The sequence below is a fragment of the Scyliorhinus torazame genome, chromosome 4 (assembly GCF_047496885.1).
Source record: "Scyliorhinus torazame isolate Kashiwa2021f chromosome 4, sScyTor2.1, whole genome shotgun sequence".
Lineage (NCBI taxonomy): Eukaryota > Metazoa > Chordata > Chondrichthyes > Carcharhiniformes > Scyliorhinidae > Scyliorhinus > Scyliorhinus torazame.
In genome coordinates, this window is record NC_092710.1 from 306,769,062 (window position 1) to 306,789,162 (window position 20,101).

The following is a 20,101-nucleotide window of genomic DNA, read 5'->3' on the forward strand; positions in this document are numbered from 1 at the left end:
TCACGCCAGTGGTTTGGTTCTGAAGGAGAGAATCTAGCTCCACTTGGAGAGGCAAGGTTTGGTCAGGGATAGTCAGCATGGCTTTGTCGAAGGGAGGTCATGCCTAACAAATTTGATTGAATTTTTTCTGCATGTAACCAAGTGTATAGATGAAGATAGTGCAATTGATGCAGTTTACATGGTTTTCAGCAAAGCCTTTGACAAGGTCCCACATGGGAGACTTATTAAGAAGGCAATGCACATGGGATACAGGATGATTTGATAAGGCGGATTTATAATTGGCGTAGCTGTAGGAGACAGAGGGCGATGATTAATGGCTGCTTTAGTGTCTGGAAGCCAGTGATCAGTGGCGACCATAGGGATCTGTGCTGGCTCCCCTATTGTTTGTCATTTATATAAATGACATAGATGACTATGTGGTGGGTAGGATCAGTAAGTTTGCAGATGACACAAAGATTACCAGAGTGGTTAACAGTGAGGTTGACTGTCTTGGGTTACAGGAAGATATAGACAGGATGGTCAAAATGGGCGGATAAGTGGCAAAACAAAAATAGAAAATTTGTGGTGGCACGGTGGTTAGCACTGCTGAATCACAGCACCAGGGACCCGGATTCAATTCTGACCTCGGGTCACTGTCTGTGTAGAGCTTGCACTTTCTCCCAGTGTGTGCGTGGGTTTCCCGCGGGTGCGCCGGTTTCCTCCCACAGTTCAAAGATGTGCAAGCTAAGTGGATTGGCCACGCTAAATTGTCCCTTAGTGTCCAACGGTTAAGTGGGGCTATGGGGATAGGGTGGGAGATTGTGCCTAAGTAGGGTGCTCTTTCAGATGGTCGATGCAGACTCGATGGGGTGAATGGCCTCCTTCTGCACTGCAGGGATTCAAAGATTCAATATTGACATATCAGTTGAAACAAATAAGAAAGACAACACCAGGAGGGAGGAGAGCAGTAAGGGTTAAGGAGAGGGAGGATTGGTGATATATGAAGAATGAACACGATGATTGAGAAGCCAAGTGTGCAAGTGCCAATGGGTGAGGAACACTTGAGAGATTCAGATAAGCATGAGGGGCACAGGGATTGGGCATGGGAGAACAATTATAGGAAGTAACTAGAGATAGTGGTAGGAATTTTCCAAGAATCCTTAAATTCTGGAAAACTCCCAGAGGATTTGAAAAGTAAGTAAGTAAGCTTAACCTCTTGTCTTTGGGAAACTGCTAGAATAATCAAAGAGAGTCAGCATAGCTTCATATTGGGGAAATCATGCCTGACAAGTTTATTAGGACCCCGAGGTGGTAATGAGCAGTATAGATGAAGGGGAACCAGTAGATGTAATATACTTGGATTTCCAAAAAGTGTTCAATAAGGTACCACACAAAGACTACTTAATGGGTGCACAGTGAGAGCCTTTTTCCTCGGATGGTGATGGCTAGCACGAGGGGGACATAACTTTAAATTGAGGGGAGATAGATATAGGGCAGATGTCAGAGGTAGGTTCTTTACTCAGAGAGTAGTAAGGGCGTGGAATGCCCTGCCTGCAACAGTAGTGGACTCGCCAACATTAAGGGCATTTAAATGGCCATTGGATAAACATATGGATGATAATGGAATAGTGAAGATGGGCTTTAGATTGGTTTCACAGGTCGGCGCAACATCGAGAGCCAAAGGGCCTGTACTGCGCTGTAATGTTCTATTGTTCTTAATAAGGGGTTTGCTTTCAAAGCCAATGATTTAGCACAGGGCTAAATCGTTGGCTTTGAAAGAAAACCAAGGCAGGCCAGCAGCACGGTTCAATTCCCGTGCCGACCTCCCCGAACAGGCGCCGGAATGTGGCAACTAGGGGTTTTTCACAGTAACTTCATTTGAAGCCTACTTGTGACAATAAACGATTTTCATTCTTTCATTCATTCAATAAGAACCCGGGGGGGGGGGGGGAAATAAGAGAGGTATTTTCAGGATGGCAATCTGTAACTGGTGGAGTGCCACAGGAATCTGTGCTGGGACCACAATTATTTATAATATATAATAATGACTTGGACGAGGGAAGTGAATGTACCATTGCCAAGTTTGCGGATGACACAAAAATAGGCAGGAAGGCAAGTCGTAAGGATGATACAAAGAGGCTACTGAGGGATATAGACAAGTTAAAGGAGTGGGCAAAAACTTATCAGATGAAATATGTCGGAAAATGTGACATTATGCACTTTGGTAGGAAGAATAAAGGAGCTGAATATTATTTAAATAGAGAAAGATCACAAAAAAAAAAACAGCAGCACAAGGGGGATTTAAGGGTCCTCGTGCATAAATCACAAAAAACTAGCATGCAAGTTCAGCAGATGATTGAAAAGGCAAATGGAATGTTATTTCAAAAATAATTGAATATAAAGTTTGGGGGGTCCTGCTGAAACTATACAACACACTAGTTAGACCACACCTGAAATACATTGAACATATGAACTAGGAGATGGAGTTGGCAATTCAGCCCCTCGAGCCTACTCTGCCATTCAATACGATCATGTCTGATCTCATCTCCGCCTCAACCCCACTTTCCTGCCCAGTTCTCCATAATCCTTCAACCCATTAATGAAAATCTGTCTATATCTTCTTTAAGTTTACTCAATGTCCCAGCGTCCACCGTGCTCTGGGTAGTGAACAGTTTTATTCCCCCAATTTAAGGAAAGATATACTGGCATTGGAGGCAGTTCAGAGGAGGTTCGCTAGGTTGATCTTGGGTATAGAGGGATTTTATGAGGAGAGGTTAAGTAGTTTGGGCCTGTACTCATTGGAGTTTGGAAGAATGAGAGATGACCTTATTAAGGTAGAGGGGATTTTTTTTCGGGAGGCTTGGCAGGTAGATGCTGAGAGGATGACTCCTCTTGTGAGACAGTCTAGGACCAGAGGGCATAATCTCAGGGTAAGGGGTCGCCCATTTCAGACAGAGATGAGGAGTTATTTCTTCTCTCAGAGGGTATTGGATGTTTACCGCGGAGAGCAGTAGAGGCTGGGTCATTAAGCATGTTCAAAGCTGAGATCGATAGATTTTTTTAATCAGGAAGGGAATCAAGGCTTATGGGAAGTGGAGTTGAGGATTATATCAGATCAGCCATTATCTCATTGAATAGCAGAGTGGATTCGATGGGCCGAATTACCTACTTGTCCGTATGGTCGGCTAGAAAGTGGGAATGTGCCACGGGGAGGTGGATCTCATGGAGGAAATGAAGTAAGCGAGAACACGAGGATAGATGGGAGAGGAACTTTAAAATAGGTACAAGATATGGGCCAGGGCATTGCGACTTGCAAGGCAAAGATGGAAAAAGTGAGGGGGAACAATTCCCCTTCCTTCCCAACCCCTTTCTTTATGGACAACGGATCGGCAACTGTGTGCTCAAATAGAACGTATTAGCCAACAGAGTCTGCATAAGAGTGGTTTAATATCACAAGAACTGCTGTCAATGCTGGATCTAATCTCTGGTCCAGCACCAGGAGAGGAACAGCTTTCAGAACCACTGTTGCAACAATGCTTTTCCTCTACATTAACAAAGAAGATTTCCACAATAGTGAATTTAAATTTTGTCAAAAACGTCAGTGGAACAAAACAAATGTTAAATCTTACATACTCACTGAGAATTGGAGACTGAATTAACCTTTGAGATGAGGAGTGGAAGGTCTGGCTGCTCTCCATCATGTTTAGAATTGTTCCTTCATCAACTATTGCTTCTTCAGTCTCTGCATTTCCTTGACTCACCCCTGCGTTTTTTAGGGAGCGAAGAAAAATTCAATTAAAAAATCAAATAAATTTATGTTAGTTCACTTTAAAGACAACCGATAAATCTGTTGCTTAGAATAAATGTATTCCTTAATTCCGCATCACATTTGCACTAAAGATTTGAAATTAGATAATCTGATTTAAATACCTTTGATCTTCACAAAGCTCTTAATATAGTGCAGGAAAAAAACTTTGACAACTTTCCCACATTTTTGAGTATGCTCTTCTATTGAACTAGGATTAATTATTAACCAAGAGCCCTCCTCCTAACTAAGAGTCAATGAATGCGATTGTTTAAATACCACATTAAAATCAGCTTTGAGTGTCAATATTCGCTTTACCTCGGGTTTAGTGGCAGATCAGAACTGTAAAAGAATGAAGTACCCAGCCTTTTACAGGGCAGCACAGTGGTTAGCACTGTGGCTCCACAGCACCAGGGTCCCAGGTTAGATTCCCCGCTGGGTCACTGTCTGTGCGGAGTCTGCACGTTCTCCCAATGTCTGCGTGGGCTTCCTCTGGGTGCTCCGGTTTCCTCCCACAGTCCAAAGACGTGCAGGTTAGGTGAATTGAACATGCCAAATTGCCCTCAGTGTCCAAAAAGGTTAGGAAGGTAGGGTGGAAGTGAGGGCTTAAAGTGGGTCGGTGCAGGCTCGATGGGCCGAATGGCCTCCTTCTGCACTGTATGTTCTATATTCTATGTTCTGAAAGAGGATTTTAGGCCAACTGTCAGAAAAATAAAACCTTTCCTATTAAGGTAGATTATCCAGAGTACAGGGAGTTTTGCTCTCTGCTGACTCATTCTTTCCTGACCCTATAATGACCATCACTTTTCCACCTCTGACACGACTGCCAGACTCCACATCCTTTAATTTGAAAACTACAAGATTCTCCAGCACTGTGAAACTGAAACATCGTCCCAATAAATTAACAGTCAAACACAGATTGGCAGGACTCGTACCATTTTTATAGTCTGGCATTACAGGTAAATTAAGGACGCAGGTTCCGACAAATGAGAGTTCAGCTTCAATATTTCTTACTTTTCGCATCACTATGTATTTCAACCAGATTAGCAGGCGTACAGGCAAGGGCTTCAGGTGACATTACATCCACATGCAATGTCAAGTTAGAAGGTAACATTTCAAACTCTTCGATTTCCTCCACAGGTTGTGACAAAAACCTAGTTTAAAACAGCAAAGAATTTTTTTTAAAAAACCTTGATCAAAATAATAAAAGAGTGCATAAATGAGGCAATAAGAAGCTTCTTACACTGAATAGTTATTTTGCTGTAGAATCTCCTTTATTCTGCGTTGGAAGATCCTTTCATTCTCAGTAACATTTACAGATCCACGATCTGTAAATGAGAAAGTACAAAACGCATCATAAGAATGTTTGCTTACAAATTCATTCGATGTGAAATACCTTGGGTCATAGGAACACGGTAGCACAAATAGACCAGTTGGCCTTTGGAGCTTCCTCCCCCATTCCAAAAGATCTAGACTGATCTGTTTGTGTGCTCTGCTCCAACGTCCTGTCCGTCTCCACACTCAGCATCTCATAGCCACTATCTTTTATATACCCTCCCAAAGAAAAAATACATGAAAAATATTAGTTGTTTTTGCCTACAAAACAGTATGTAGAATAGTGCAAGAAAAAATTGGATCCATAGTGAAGGAAATCACAAAAACAAGCTTTAAATATTTTTGACACCAAGATTACTCCTTTATCCCTTGCCGTACTATTTTGAGGATTTCTTCTCACTGTTCTTCAAGCGTATTAGTCCTATCACTTCATCCATGATACAGCTTTTACTGTTTAAAGACCAGGTTCTTAAATGGTAAAAAAAAAGTCCATTCTCCATAAGGAATAGATGACCATATGAAAAAAGATTAGCAGAAAACATCTAATAAATGACCAGGACCCTCAAATTTCTTGGCTAGTAATGGGTAGAGAATGCACTTAGTTCTGCCAGGTCTCAGAGAATGAAGGAAGATGCTTACAGAAGTCATCTTCTGTATTATGGAGAAAGCAGGGCAGGGTATCTACAACCCGCAGTTTCTGTCCCTAAGACACCTTCTGTTGGGATGTCTTTTTTTTTTTAAAATCACCTCAAACATCCAGTATATAAACAGGCCAAAATAAAAGCTCTGAAGAACATAGAACATACAGTGCAGAAGGAGGCCATTCGGCCCATCGAGTCTGCACCGACCCACTTAAGCCCTCACTTCCACCCTATCCCCATAACCCCACTCAACCTTTTTTTTTTGGATACGAAGGGCAATTTAGCATGGCCAATCCACCTAACCTGCACGTCTTTGGACTGTGGGAGGAAACCGGAGCACCCAGAGGAAACCCATACAGACACGGGGAGAACATGCAGACTCCGCACAGACAGTGACTCAGCGGGGAATCGAATCTGGGACCGTGGCGTTGTGAAGCCACAGTGCTACCCACTTGTGCCATACAAACGTTTTCTTGGCTAGTAATGGGTAGAGAACCATTCTTTGAGAAGGTGACTGAACAGGTAGACGAGGGTAGAGCAGTTGATGTGGTGTATATGGATTTCAGCAAAGCGTTTGATAAGGTTCCCCACGGTAGGCTATTGCAAAAAATACGGAGGCTGGGGATTGAGGGTGATTTAGAGATGTGGATCAGAAATTGGCTAGCTGAAAGAAGACAGAGGGTGGTGGTTGATGGGAAATGTTCAGAATGGAGTACAGTCACAAGTGGAGTACCACAAGGATCTGTTCTGGGGCCGTTGCGGTTTGTCATTTTTATCAATGACCTAGAGGAAGGAGCAGAAGGGTGGGTGAGTAAATTTGCAGACGATACTAAAGTCGGTGGTGTTGTCGATAGTGTGGAAGGATGTAGCAGGTTACAGAGGGATATAGATAAGCTGCAGAGCTGGGCTGAGAGGTGGCAAATGGAGTTTAATGTAGAGAAGTGTGAGGTGATTCACTTTGGAAGGAATAACAGGAATGCGGAATATTTGGTTAATGGTAAAGTTCTTGAAAGTGTGGATGAGCAGAGGGATCTAGGTGTCCATGTACATAGATCCCTGAAAGTTGCCACCCAGGTTGATAGGGTTGTGAAGAAGGCCTATGGAGTGTTGGCCTTTATTGGTAGAGGGATTGAGTTCCGGAGTCGGGAGGTCATGTTGCAGCTGTACAGAACTCTGGTACGGCCGCATTTGGAGTATTGCGTATGTTCTGGTCACCGCATTATAGGAAGGACGTGGAGGCTTTGGAGCGGGTGCAGAGGAGATTTACCAGGATGTTGCCTGGTATGGAGGGAAAATCTTATGAGGAAAGGCTGATGGACTTGAGGTTGTTTTCGTTGGAGAGAAGAAGGTTAAGAGGAGACTTAATAGAGGCATACAAAATGATCAGGGGGTTGGATAGGGTGGACAGTGAGAGCCTTCTCCCGCGGATGGATATGGCTGGCACGAGGGGACATAACTTTAAACTGAGGGGTAATAGATATAGGACAGAGGTCAGAGGTAGGTTCTTTACGCAAAGAGTAGTGAGGCCGTGGAATGCCCTACCTGCTACAGTAGTGAACTCGCCTACATTGAGGGCATTTAAAAGTTTATTGGATAAACATATGGATGATAATGGCATAGTGTAGGTTAGATGGCTTTTGTTTCGGTGCAACATCGTGGGCCGAAGGGCCTGTACTGCGCTGTATTGTTCTATGTTCTATGAACTTGAAACATTAATTCTCTTTCGCCACAGATGCTGCCAGACCGGTTGGGTTTTTATAGCATTTTCTGTTTTTGTTATAGGAACAAGCTATTTGACTCAACTATACCACGCTGGCATTTAAGCTCCATTTGATCTTCCTCCTATCCTTTCTCACCTGACCATCAAAATTAAATGTCCCTCACATATTTATTGAGCCTCTAATTAAGACATTTCAATACCCCCCCCCCCCCAAACAACATGTACTGTGGCAGCGGAAGCGGACCACCATTGGCCGGCAGCAGGATCTTCCAGTCCTGCCGTTGTCAATGGGGTTTCCCGTTGTCCACACCATCCGCCTCCGGGACGAGAAGATGCCACCGGTGGGATCGGCCAGGAATCCCATCCAGAGTTTAAATAGGTCTACTTAAAAGCAGACCTATGAACTTAGCCCAGGTACATTGTTGCTCAGTTCAACGGAATTTTATTATCCACCAGGCTAGATGTTGAGATGACACAAAGCAGTTTCAGGACAGATGAATAAGCTTCTCCATTTGGGAGTGTACAGCTAGTTTCCAAACACCATCCTGAAAGATGCAGAATATCAGGTTCGATAGACTCCACACAAAACAACCTACAGTACCTCACTACAACCACAAGACCAAGGCCTTTCAACACAAACTATGGTTCTGAATCCACCTTTACATCTGGGGCTACATATGAAAATTTGAATGCAATTTTTTGACCACCTTTGAAGAAAAGTGCAGACTTTGGTTGCATTTTAAAAAAAGAAATGTCAGCTCTCAAAACTAAATGCGAGGCAATTTTTAAAATACGGATAATCATGAACATTGCATAAGCTTAAAAGTTTCATATATTAGTAAAATTGAGTGTCAGTAAGAGCCCCATGCATTAATACCTTTTTGAACTAATCAGTATTTTCAGGGTTTTACAAATAGCTACAGACCATTTCAAATTTACCCTTAAGAAATTTAAAGGGGAGAAACTCAAGATTCTATAAAATTCCTCATGAAGGATGAAGTAACAGACTTTGCCTTGAGCAGGAATACAACACTGGTGATATTACAGCTGTAAATATAATAGAAGGTAGGGCATATAATGAGCAGAAGTGATATCATCCAAGTCGAAATTCACCCCCAGGATTTTCCTGCTTTAACATTAAGGGGGACAGGAAGAAGAAAAAGCAATCAACAGAAGGCCTCAGCCCCATCTTCAAAAGGCTGGCCCAAATATAATTCACCTGAACTTGAGGCAAGTCAAATAGATCAACTTCCTGACCTGGGCATATGTGGGAAAAATGCTTCGCTGGCAACAGATGAAGGTGGCCCCAACTACTTGCTGTCCTGGGACTGGAAAGAAGTCATTGATGTCAACAGGAAAAGGTGGGGGTACCACTTGGAAGCATTATTGCTATACTGAGAACATGGGAAATCTTCATAAACTGGCTGCAACATGGGCCAGCGGCTTCCTTAATGTTGTAATGTTATCATGCAAGTCTCTTCTCAAAATCCTCTACTTGCTCAAAGGAATCTAGACTATTTGATAAGTTGAAAGATTTGAATTGGAATGTTGACCTTTATTGCGAGAGGATTTGAGTACAGGATAAAGATGTTTGGTTGCAATTGTTATAGAGCCTTAGGTGAGACTACTTGTGTGCACAGATTTGGTCTCCTCACCCAAGATCATCACACTTGCCACAGGAGTGCAAAGCAGGTTCATCAGATTGATTCCAGAGATGGCAGATTCCCCAATGAGAAAAGACTGAGGAGACTGGGCTTGTCTTCTCTACTGCTCAGAAGAATGAGGAGGCTGAGCCGGTCTTCTCTACAGCTCAGAAGAATGAGGAGACTGGGCCAGTCTTCTCTACAGCTTAGAAGAATGAGGAGACTGGGCCGGTCTTCTCTACAGCTCAGAAGAATGAGGAGACTGGGCCGGTCTTCTCTACAGCTTAGAAGAATGAGATTTGATCTCATTGAATCTTAAAAGGGTTTGACAGAGTAGCTGCAGGAAGGATGTTTTCCCTGGCTGCCGGGGAGAATTAGGGGTGGGAGGGCTTATCCAACCAGGGAAACAATCTCAGAATAAGAGGCAGACTAGTGGAAGAACTTCACCCTGATGCTGTCCTTAAACCACTAGAGCAATGATTTATCACTGGGAAAAATATTCAAACCTAATAACTAACAAGTTTCACAAATTTGACAAAACAGAGAGTTTCCTGTTCTTACACGTCCAGCACACATGACAGAAAAGCAGGGCAGGGTATCTACAACCCGCACTTTCTGTTCCGAAGAAACCTTCCATTGGGTTTATGTTTTTATTATCACCTCAAGCATCCAGCATGTAAACAGTAGTTACCCTGTGAATCAGGTGATTCAATCTGAGAGGACATATTGTTTTCACGACGACGCTGTTTCTCATCATCCCATATGGCTTGCAAGCCAGGGTTTCTGCCGACCTGAGCTACAGACAAAAACAAAAAGGAAAATAGTCAAACTCTAGCTGGACACCACCTCTAAAACACCACCCCTAAATTGGAACATACACCCTTGGTATATTGTTTGTATTCACCTTCTAAACACTGTACTCAAAATCCTGAAGGTATTTGGACATGTTGCTTAACCAGTTTCTGCCTATCAAATATGTTCAACATAAAATTACATTTTCACAAGATGCAAATGTTTCCACAAAGCAAAAGTTACGGCAAGAAAGACAGAAGTTAGAGAATATTATCCGATGTCTATAATACCTTCAATTTCTGAACGATTTAATACATCAGCTGCAACAGCGTCCACTTCAAGTTCACAGGTGCTTTGCCGGTCAATGTCCTCGAGCACTAAGGAACTGCAGCATAGCCAAGAGTTGAATTAATGCCTTATGTAAATGATAATACTTATTTATTCATTCATTCAATAAAACTGCACATCATTCACATACACTGGGAGCAGTGCAAACTGATCAAATGTAGCATCTTCAAACAGAAAGTGTGATAAATCACTCAAAGTACTGACAGGCAGAAATTCAATATGAAGGAGCCACAGCACGGAAGTAGATAATTTGGACAGTTGTGAAGATTGAGTTCCCAATAGAAAAATGTGGAAAAATTATGCTAGGAACGTCGTAAGTAGGCCAAGAGTGCAGAGTTCTGAGGTTCAGGGGGATCTGGGTCTTCTCGTGCATGAATCACAAAATACTATTATCCAGGTACAGCTAGTAATTAGGAATGTTATAATTTATTATGAGGGGACTGGAATACAAAAGTAGGGAGGCTATGCTTCAGTTGTACAGAACACTAGGGAGACTGCATCTGGAGTACTGAGTATTGGGCTCCTTATTTAAGGAAGGATGCAAATGTGTTGCAGTTGTCAGAAAGTTCACCAAACAAATAATATATGAAATGGGTGTGTTGTCTTTTACGGTTGGAGAGACCAGGCTTGTATCCACAAGTTCAGAAGCATAAAATGTGACTTGATCGAAACCTATAAGATCCTGAGCGGGTGGTTGTGGAAAGGATGTTTCCTCTTGTCGGATAATCTCTAACTAGGCGGTCACTGTTTAAAAATAAGAGATTACTCATTTAAGACGAAGATGGAGAATTTTTGCCTCTCGAGGGTCAGGAACGCTCTTGCTCAAAAGGCGGTGGAAGCAGAGACTGAAACTTTCCAAACCCTGACCCCCCCAATGCTCCAAATTAGAAGAGTAAATATAATGAAGGCTTCCATTTGGAAAGGTAGAGGGCGGAGTCGACAAGAGGGGTTGATATTCTCAAATTTAGCTCTAGGCACGCAAAAGGAAAGCTTTGGCTTGAAGTACTGATTCAGGCACAAAACGCAAGAGAAAGACGCCCAACACAATTCCTAATGGCCCATTCATAGCTGGAAAAGCGTCAATAGGACTGCAGTCTAGAACTGAAGGTTCTCGCATTAGCAAAATTCCTGGTCAGATTGTTCATTGGCAGAACTTTACAAAACTCCCACTGCTGGCTTGGTCCAGGCACCCTACTAAAAATTTGTTTCTCCGATTCAGAGCACAAACTGGGGAAATGAAAAACGATGGATCGAAGACATTTTCTCAAAACAAAACAGAGTCAAGTATCAACTAATAGTTTTCAAATGAACATAAAATGTCAAATGCCAAACAAGTCTTGGGTCAACTTTCATCAATAAAATGCCTTTAGCACATCAAAAGGACCCTGGAATTTTTAAAAAGCGAAACAGCAGGAAAAGGAGGAATTACATTAAAGCACCAGAGTTCAAAAATTTGGATAGGTGGCCAAAGGCATAGATGGAACATACATTCTGAAAAGGATTCTAACAGTGGAGAGAAATTTAATGGGAGGTGCAAGGGAAGAGGACTGTAAACTGCAGGGCCTTGAAAGTAGCATTGAAAATGGCACAAAGGGAGGAAAGTGGAGCCATCCATAGAGAGCCATTGTTGAAAGAATGGAAGATGGTGGGAGTGTGAACTAGTTAGTGCTTTGGATGAATTTGTAACATGGAAAAATTAAAAATAATCTATGCATCGGATGATAGGAAGATAGTGGAAGCCAATGAAGGTGGAAATTATTGAATGGTCTCCCCTTGCTCCTATTTTCTATGTTTCTATAGGGGGGGGGGGGGGGGGGGAAGGTGGGATTAGACTATTAAATTGGATGATCAGCCATGATCATAATGAAGGGTGGAGCAGGCGCGAAGGGCCGAATGCCCTCCTCCTGCTCCTATTTTCTATGTTTTCAAGAGCTACTCAATCTGGACTACACAAATTCTAAAATTGGACTTTTGGTGAATGGAAGTCGGCCGAGCAAAACCACTCTACATTCAAGAAAAGTGCAACTGGGTTATACCAATTTGAAGCACCACCAGATGGAACCGACCAATTACAGAACAGTTTAAATAACAAAAAAAAGCTTTGGCGAAAACAGTTCGCAGCTTCAAATAATAGATGAACAAAAAAGACGAAGAAGGCAAAGTGGGGTTATCTACAATAAGGGGTTGTCCAGAGCAGCTAACAAACTCCCAATACAAAAGCAAAATACTGCAGATGCTGGAAGTCTGAAATAAATCGAGAAAACATGGGAAACAGTAGGTCAGGCAGCATCTGCGGCAGAAGAGAGTTAACATTTCAGTTCAATGGCTTGAAACAAAAAACTTTCAATAGGAAGAAATCCACTGGTCTATTGCTGGAAGTACATGGAGCGTAAATAAATGTGTGTGAACAATACACCGTCTTGTTCAATATATCAGAAATCATTAATGATCACAAGAATGAACTTTTATCTTTCAACTTTCAAGTTCCCGCCTTCTCAGCATAATTTCACCCACAGTAACAGGGTTATGTTCAGAATAAACTATCTGGATAAGTCCATAGAATCCCTACAGTGCAGGACATTCGGCCCATCCGAGTCTGCACCGACCCTCTGAAATAGCCTACCTAGGCCCCCTTCCCACCCTATCCCCGTAACCCCACTTAATCTGCACATCCTTGGACTGTGGGAGGAAATCAGAGCACCTGGAGGAAACCCGCACAGACACAGGAGAACGTGCCAACTCCACACAGACAGTCACCAATGGTCGGACTTGAACCCAGGCCTCTGGCGCTGAGGCAGCAGTGCTAATCACTGTGCCAGCTTGCCGCCCATAGTCAGAGGTGAAAATATAGAAACAGAAAATAGGGCTTTCGAACCTGCTCTGCCATTCATTATGATCATACAGTGCAGGAGGCCATTTGGCCCATCGAGTCTCAACCGGCCCTTGGAAAGAGCACCCAACTTAAGCCCACACCTCCACCCTATCCCCATAACCCTATCTAACTTCATTTGGACTCTAGGGGCAATTTAGCATGGCCAATCCATCTAACCTGCACATCTTTGGACTGTGGGAGGAAACCCACGCAGACATGGGGAGAATGTGTGAAGTTTGCACAGACAGTCACCTGAGGCTGGAATTGAACCTGGGTCCCTGGAACAGAGGCAGGAGTGCTAACCACTGGTACCGAGCCTCCATTTGGGCTGATCACCCAATCAATACCCTGCTCTCATGTTTCCCCCATATCCTTTGATTCCTTTAGCCCCAAGAGCTATATCCAACTCCACCTTGAAAACATACAATGTTTTGGCCACAACTGCTTCTATCATAGTGAATTCCACAGACTTACCACTTTCTGGGTGAAGAAATGTCTCATCTCAGTCCTAAAACATTTACCCAGTATCCTTAGATTATGACTCCTGGTTCTGGCCATCCCCACCATCTGGAACATCCTTCCTGCATTGACCCAGTTTCAGTCGTTAGAGTTTTATAGATTTCTATTAAATCTCCCTTCATTCTTTTTAACTCCAGCATATAATCCTAACTGAATCAATCTCTCCTCATACTTCAGTCCCGCCATTCCAGGAAATCAGTCTGGGTAAACCTTCTCTGCAATTTCTCGAGCATCATTCCTCAGATAAGGAGACTAAAACTGTACACAATATTCCAGGTGTGGTCTCACCAATGCCCTGTATAATTGCAGATAGACATCCCTGCTTCTGCATTCAAATCCTCTCGCTGTGAAGGCCAAAATACCATTTGTTTCTTTACCGCCTGCTGCCCCTGCATGCTGGTCTTCAGTGACTGGTGTACCCCGTTCCCGTTGCACATCACCCTCTCTCAATTTATAGCCATTCAGATAATCATCTGCCTTCCTGTTTTTGCTACCAAAGTGGACAAACTCACATTTATCCACATTATGCTGCATCTGCCATGCATATCCCCGCTCACCCAACTTGTCCAAATCACACTGAAGCATCTCCACATCCTCCCCACAGTTCACCCTCCCAGCCATCTGCAAATCTGGAGATATTACCTACATCCATTGGACACCTCAGAATTCCAAAACCATTCTAATTTTTAAAAATAAAAACAGGGTTCTCAATAATACCGTGCTTATCCCCAATTGTCCTTGAGAAAGTGATGTGACGAATTCTCGAACACAATTGAGTGACTTGGTAGGTCCCTTCAGAGAGCAGTTAAAAGTCAACTACATGGGAGTCACATAGATATGAACAGCAGATCTTCTTCCCTAAAAGGGCAATAGTGAACCAAATACCTTTTAACGACAATTCAGTAGCTTCATGGTCACCTTTACTGATACTAGTTTTTCATTCCAGATTTTTATTTAATTGAATTTATGATGCAATTTCATCTCACGTCTCTGGATCATTAGTCCAGGTTTCTGGGTTACTAGACCGGTAACATGACCACTGTGCCCACTTCAAATAGAAAAATAATATTTTAACCATGTGTAGATTAATACTGGAATCAGTTCGAAGAGAAATCCAAAGCTGAAAGTAGAGTTTGGGTTTTAAAAGGCAAAAAGCAAAACATTTTTAATTACTAGCTAACCTAGGTATGTCTTCTTCCTCCCATCTTAAAAAGGAGCAAGTAAAGGACTTCTCCGTTGATGTCGGTGATCCCTTTGGCTTGGTTGAGATGGGGCTTTTCCACAACTTTTCATTCTCTTTGCTACTGAAGTTGCTCGATTTTGAACAGGCATTTTCAGGAGGGCATTTTCCATATTGGTCACCTGTGGTTAGAAATCAAATCCCATTGAACTTGCCATATCACCACAACCTAACACATTATCAAACAGAGGAAAACAAGCTCTTCTCCTACTCCCTCGCAACACAGATCACTCCCATATTTTTCAGATTGCAACATAACCGCTTTTTCCTCCCGGGAATGGCCACCGAGGAAAACTAATGGTGTAAACTGCTTGTTAATTGCACATCAGTTCTGTTTAATCATAAGCAGATAGACAGTATTAACTGGTGTTTCAACTAAACAAAGGAGACACAAACTGCGGTATTGGTAGGAGGTTTGTGCTTGTTCACTCTATAAACAAGTTAGGCTGACTAAAAGACTGGTTCCAGTACTATCTTTCACCAACTGGCTTTCTGAACTATAACACTGTATTCCTGTAGTGTGGTCACAGGGTCTTTGAACACAGAGTATAGGTGTGCTGACTGACATTTCACACAAAATTAGATACAAAGATTAAATACTAACGGATTGACAGGATGCTCAGGTATCTAGATGTGGTCTGACTGGGAACGCGGAAATGCATATAAAAATGACCAATTTGCATTCATCCCTCTGCGGTTTTGTGGCTAATACCGCTGTTTGCACCCTCTCCATGGGGCCAACGTAAGAGTGGAGTTTGTTGTAAGAAATGTAGATACCGTCTGGCACCATGCTGGTCAGCACTATGCTGTGCTAGGATTACGGCGTCTCTTCACACCAGTTTTAAAATCATTTTTTGATGAGTTTGAGCACAGCGATGAAGCATGATATCAGAATCAGAATCACAGAAAAACACAGTGCAGAAAAGACCCTTCGGCCCATCGAGTCTGCACCACCCCATGAAAGGCACCTGACCTGTCAATCCTTTTTTTCTATAAATTTAAGAGTACCCAATTAATTGTTTCCAATTAAGGGGCAATTTAGCGTGGCCAATCCACCTAACCTGCACATCTTTGGGCTGTGGGGGCAAAACTACTTTGTATTCATATTAAAAATAAAAGGAGGGCGGCATGGTGGCGCAGTGGTTCGCACTGCTGCCTCACGGCGCCGAGGTCCCAGGTTCAATCCCGGCTCTGGGTCACAGTCCGTGTGGTGTTTGTATATTCTCCCCGTGTTTGCGTGGGTTTTGCCTCCACAATCCAAAGATGTGCAGTGTAGGTGAATTGGCCACGCTAAATTGACCCTTAATTGGAAAAAATAAATTGGATGTTAAAAATAAAAGGCATCCTGGACCCATTGAATAAGTGCCAACTGAACTAAACTAGGTTAAAATTCTGGAACCGCTGGTCACAAGAGTACCATATTGTTGTAAAAACCCACTGGCTTTACTAATGCCATTTCGGGGATGAAACCATTGCATAATATTGTGCAAGCGTGTTCTTGGTACATTTTTTTTCTTTTTATCCAGACAGGCACTATGAATCTTGTATTGTGCAACATGTTTGAATGCGCCCGTGGGGGAGGGTGCAAAGACTGCACTCTGACCTGCTCTTGTAGCCACAGTGTTTATATGGCTAGTCAAGTTCAGTTTCTGGTCGATGGTAACCCCCCCCCCGCCAGGATGTTGACAATGGGAGACTCAGCCATGTTAATGCCAATGATTGTCAAGGGGCAATGGTTAGATTTTGCTTTTTCACATGCTCATCCCAAGGCTCTTTTCTAAATGCCATTGATTGTTAACTCACCTTTTCTTCGGGTTTTTCTGAATTTTACTGCTGCAAGGTGAATAAGATTCATTCCATACAGATTATGATCAATGAAGAGTTGCAGGAGGTAAGGCAGATGAGCTTCATAGGGCTGGTAGGATTTGTTCATGACAGCTCCTCCTTGTAACAACTCACAAACCCTACGAAGCAATACAAAATGTTTAATTATAGTCTATCCAAAATGCACTTGGAATCTCAGTATTACTTTATATTGACAGCATATTGCCAGAGAAGTTTATTTTTGTAAACACTGTTAAAGTACTAGGAAATGGAAATGTTTCCTGTGAACACTGACGGCAAACAAGTACAAAGGTGAGACAGCGGTTAAAATGCAATTCCCAGTTTTGGGATCTTACTCAGGAAGGGTGTCAAAATCATGGAGAATTTGCAGAAGACACTTAGGAAGAGGGCACTGATGATGAAGGTGATTAATTGAGGAGAAACTGGAGAATATTGGGTTTATTTTATCAGAAAAGATCTGATTAAAGAGATGATAACCGCCCAACTCTCCTTTCTGGCCCCCACATTTGTTGATCTTGTAAATGTGTTATCAACCACCAAATCCATGACCATCGCCCCAGTGAGTAAAGTCACAAATTACACCCTCTATGAATATGGTGCTGTAGCTACAACACCTCCCAATTCCTTCCAACCTTTACTAACTACAAATACAAAAACCTACAGCGAAACACCCACTATCCGCCAGCATGACCATTTTCCACATTACCTATCCCGCTAGCTTCTCCAATCAGAATGGTCACAAACAAATCAATACAATAAAGATTGTGCAGCAGACTGAAGACTGTGGAGAAGTCTTAATTTCACACAGCAGTCACAAAACAAATGTGAGGAATATTCTTGGCATCTGTCAGGGTCGGTTCCAAACCCAAGTCTCAAAGGCTCAATCCAGGCATCAACCCATTTGTTTTATTTTGATCATTAGGTAATGACACAATTCACCTTTGGCTCTGTGTCAATTCTGAATAATTTAACAATTAACTAAAAGTTACATGCATTGTGTAAAACAGTTCAACTAAATCTTTTAAAATATTTGATGGATTTGAGAATAAGTCCATGCATGGCAAAACAAAAGGTATGCATTGAGCGCACCACACCGATACAGAAAAAGCTGTGGGTAATTGTACAGATTTCCAAAATAGGTAAGTGGCACACAAGAGATGATTTGTTGAAGTGAAGGTGTGCAGTGTTACAGGATGCACACATACAAAACTGGTTGAAGGATGGAAAGCAGTAATAGTCAACAGATGTTTTTCAGACTGGGAGGATGCAAACAATGGTATAAATATGAGGCAGTGTATTTTGAATGAAAGAAGAGGAGGAAATAATCACGACATGACAAAAAAAAAAGAGAGGGGACAAGCTGATAAAACTGTTAAAAGAAAATGAAATGCTAGGTTTTACAAACCGGGGTTATGGAGTACAAATGCAAAGAAATAACAGCAAGCAAGAACAAAGGTAAGACAGCAGTTAAAATATCATTCCCAGTTTTGGGTACCTTACTCAGGAATTGTCTCAAAATCAGAGAACTTTCGGAAGACACTTGGGAAGAAGGCATTGAGGTTGAACGTGTTTAAGGAAAAACTGGAGAATATTGGGTTTCTTTTAATGGAGAAGGTTGAGGAGATCTGATGCAAACCATCTAATTCTCCTTTGTGGCCCCCATGCTCATTGATATTGTAAACGTGTTATCACCTACCAAATCCATGACTCCCCTCCCCGAACAATTATGACTAGCAGCCACAGCATTGAAATGGCCCCAAGTTGCACTCTATGATGCAACGAGACACATTGATGAAGATCGAGCAGTGGATGTGGTGTATATGGATTTCAGTAAGGCATTTGATAAGGTTCCCCATGGTAGGCTCATTCAAAAAGTTAGGGGGCATGGGATACAGGGAACTTTGGCTGTTTGGATACAGAATTGGCTGGCTGAAAGAAGACAGCGAGTGGTAGTGGATGGGAAGTATTCCGCCTGGAGGTTGGTGACCAGTGGTGTCCCGCAAGAATCTGTTCTGGGACCTCTGCTCTTTGTGGTTTTTATAAATTACTTGGATGAGGAAGTGGAAGGGTGGGTTAGTAAGTTTGCCGATGCACAAAGGTTGGGGGAGTTGTAGATAGTGTTGAGGGTATTTGCAGGTTCCAACAGGACATTGACAGGATGCAGAGCTGGGCTGAGAAGTGGCAGATGGAGTTCAACCTTGATAAATGTGAAGTGATTCATTTTGGAAGGTCGAATTTGAATGCTGAATACAGGATTAAAGGCAGGATTCTTGGAAGTGTGGAGGAACAGCGGGATCTTGGGGTCCACGAACATAGATCCCTCAAAGTTGCCACCCAGGTTGATAGGGTTGTTAAGAAGGCGTATGGTGTGTTGGCTTTCATTAACAGGGGGATTGAGTTTAAGAGCCGTGAGGTTTTGCTGCAGCTTTATAAAACTCTAGTTAGACTACACTTGGAATATTGTGTCCAGTTCTGGTCACCTCATTATAGGAAGGATGTGGATGCTTTGGAGAGGGTACAGAGGAGATTTACCAGGATGCTGCCTGGATTGGAGAGCATGTCTTATGAAGAAAGGTTGAGGGAGCTAGGGCTTTTCTCACTGGAGCGAATAAGGCAGAGAGGTGACTTGATAGAGGTGTACAAAGTGATGAGGCATGGATTGAGTGGATAGCCAGAGACTTTTCCCCAGGGTGGAAATGGCTGTCACGAGGGGACATAATTTTAAGGTGATTGGAGGAAGGTATAGGGGAGATGCCAGAGGTAGGTTCTTTACACAGAGAGTGGTGGGTGTGTGGAATGCACTGCCAGCAGAGGTGATGGAGTCAGAGTCATAGGGATATTTAAGCGACTCTTCGGCACATGAACAGCAGTAAATTGAAGGGGTATAGGTTAGGTTGATCTTAGATTAGGATAAATGGTCGGCACAACTTAGTGTGCTGTACTGTTCTATGTTCTATGTCCTGTGCTCTATGAATATGGTGCACTGCCTCTCTTCAACTTTCTGGCTACAGCCCTTGACAGGGCCGACCACACCATCCTCATTCATTGTCCAGCTGAGTCGGACTCCCTCTCCTCATTTTACTCTGACCCATTCAGTTGTATCCAGATAATCCCTGCAGCAGAGGCTTCTCTTCCCACCCCACACAGTCTCTCTTCCCACCCTACACAGTCATCGCCCACCCCACACAGTCATCTCTGAAGTCCCTCAATGAACTTCGATGGCTTATAGTTCTCAGCTGCATGTCACCTCTCATAAATGCATGTGCACAGACAACACCGAGCTCGATCACATCTCACACCACCACCTTTCTCATTCTTCCATTGCCTCAGTTTAAGATTTCTCTTCCATTATCCAGTTCTGG

The 20,101-nt window shown here is 42.8% G+C and overlaps 1 protein-coding gene across 1 annotated transcript in view; it reads right to left on the bottom strand.

Annotated features, from left to right (window-relative positions):
- Positions 1-20,101, bottom strand: part of rev3l (REV3 like, DNA directed polymerase zeta catalytic subunit) — a 259,050-nt gene that overhangs the window by 116,503 nt on the left and 122,446 nt on the right. Inside the window, exons 4-10 of the mRNA XM_072500038.1 lie at positions 16,698-16,858; positions 14,836-15,016; positions 10,206-10,300; positions 9,815-9,919; positions 5,028-5,112; positions 4,799-4,938; positions 3,617-3,742 (exon numbers count right to left, since the gene is read on the bottom strand). Coding sequence (XP_072356139.1) covers positions 3,617-3,742; positions 4,799-4,938; positions 5,028-5,112; positions 9,815-9,919; positions 10,206-10,300; positions 14,836-15,016; positions 16,698-16,858 — 893 coding nt within the window. The remainder of the gene's footprint in view (positions 1-3,616; positions 3,743-4,798; positions 4,939-5,027; positions 5,113-9,814; positions 9,920-10,205; positions 10,301-14,835; positions 15,017-16,697; positions 16,859-20,101) is intronic.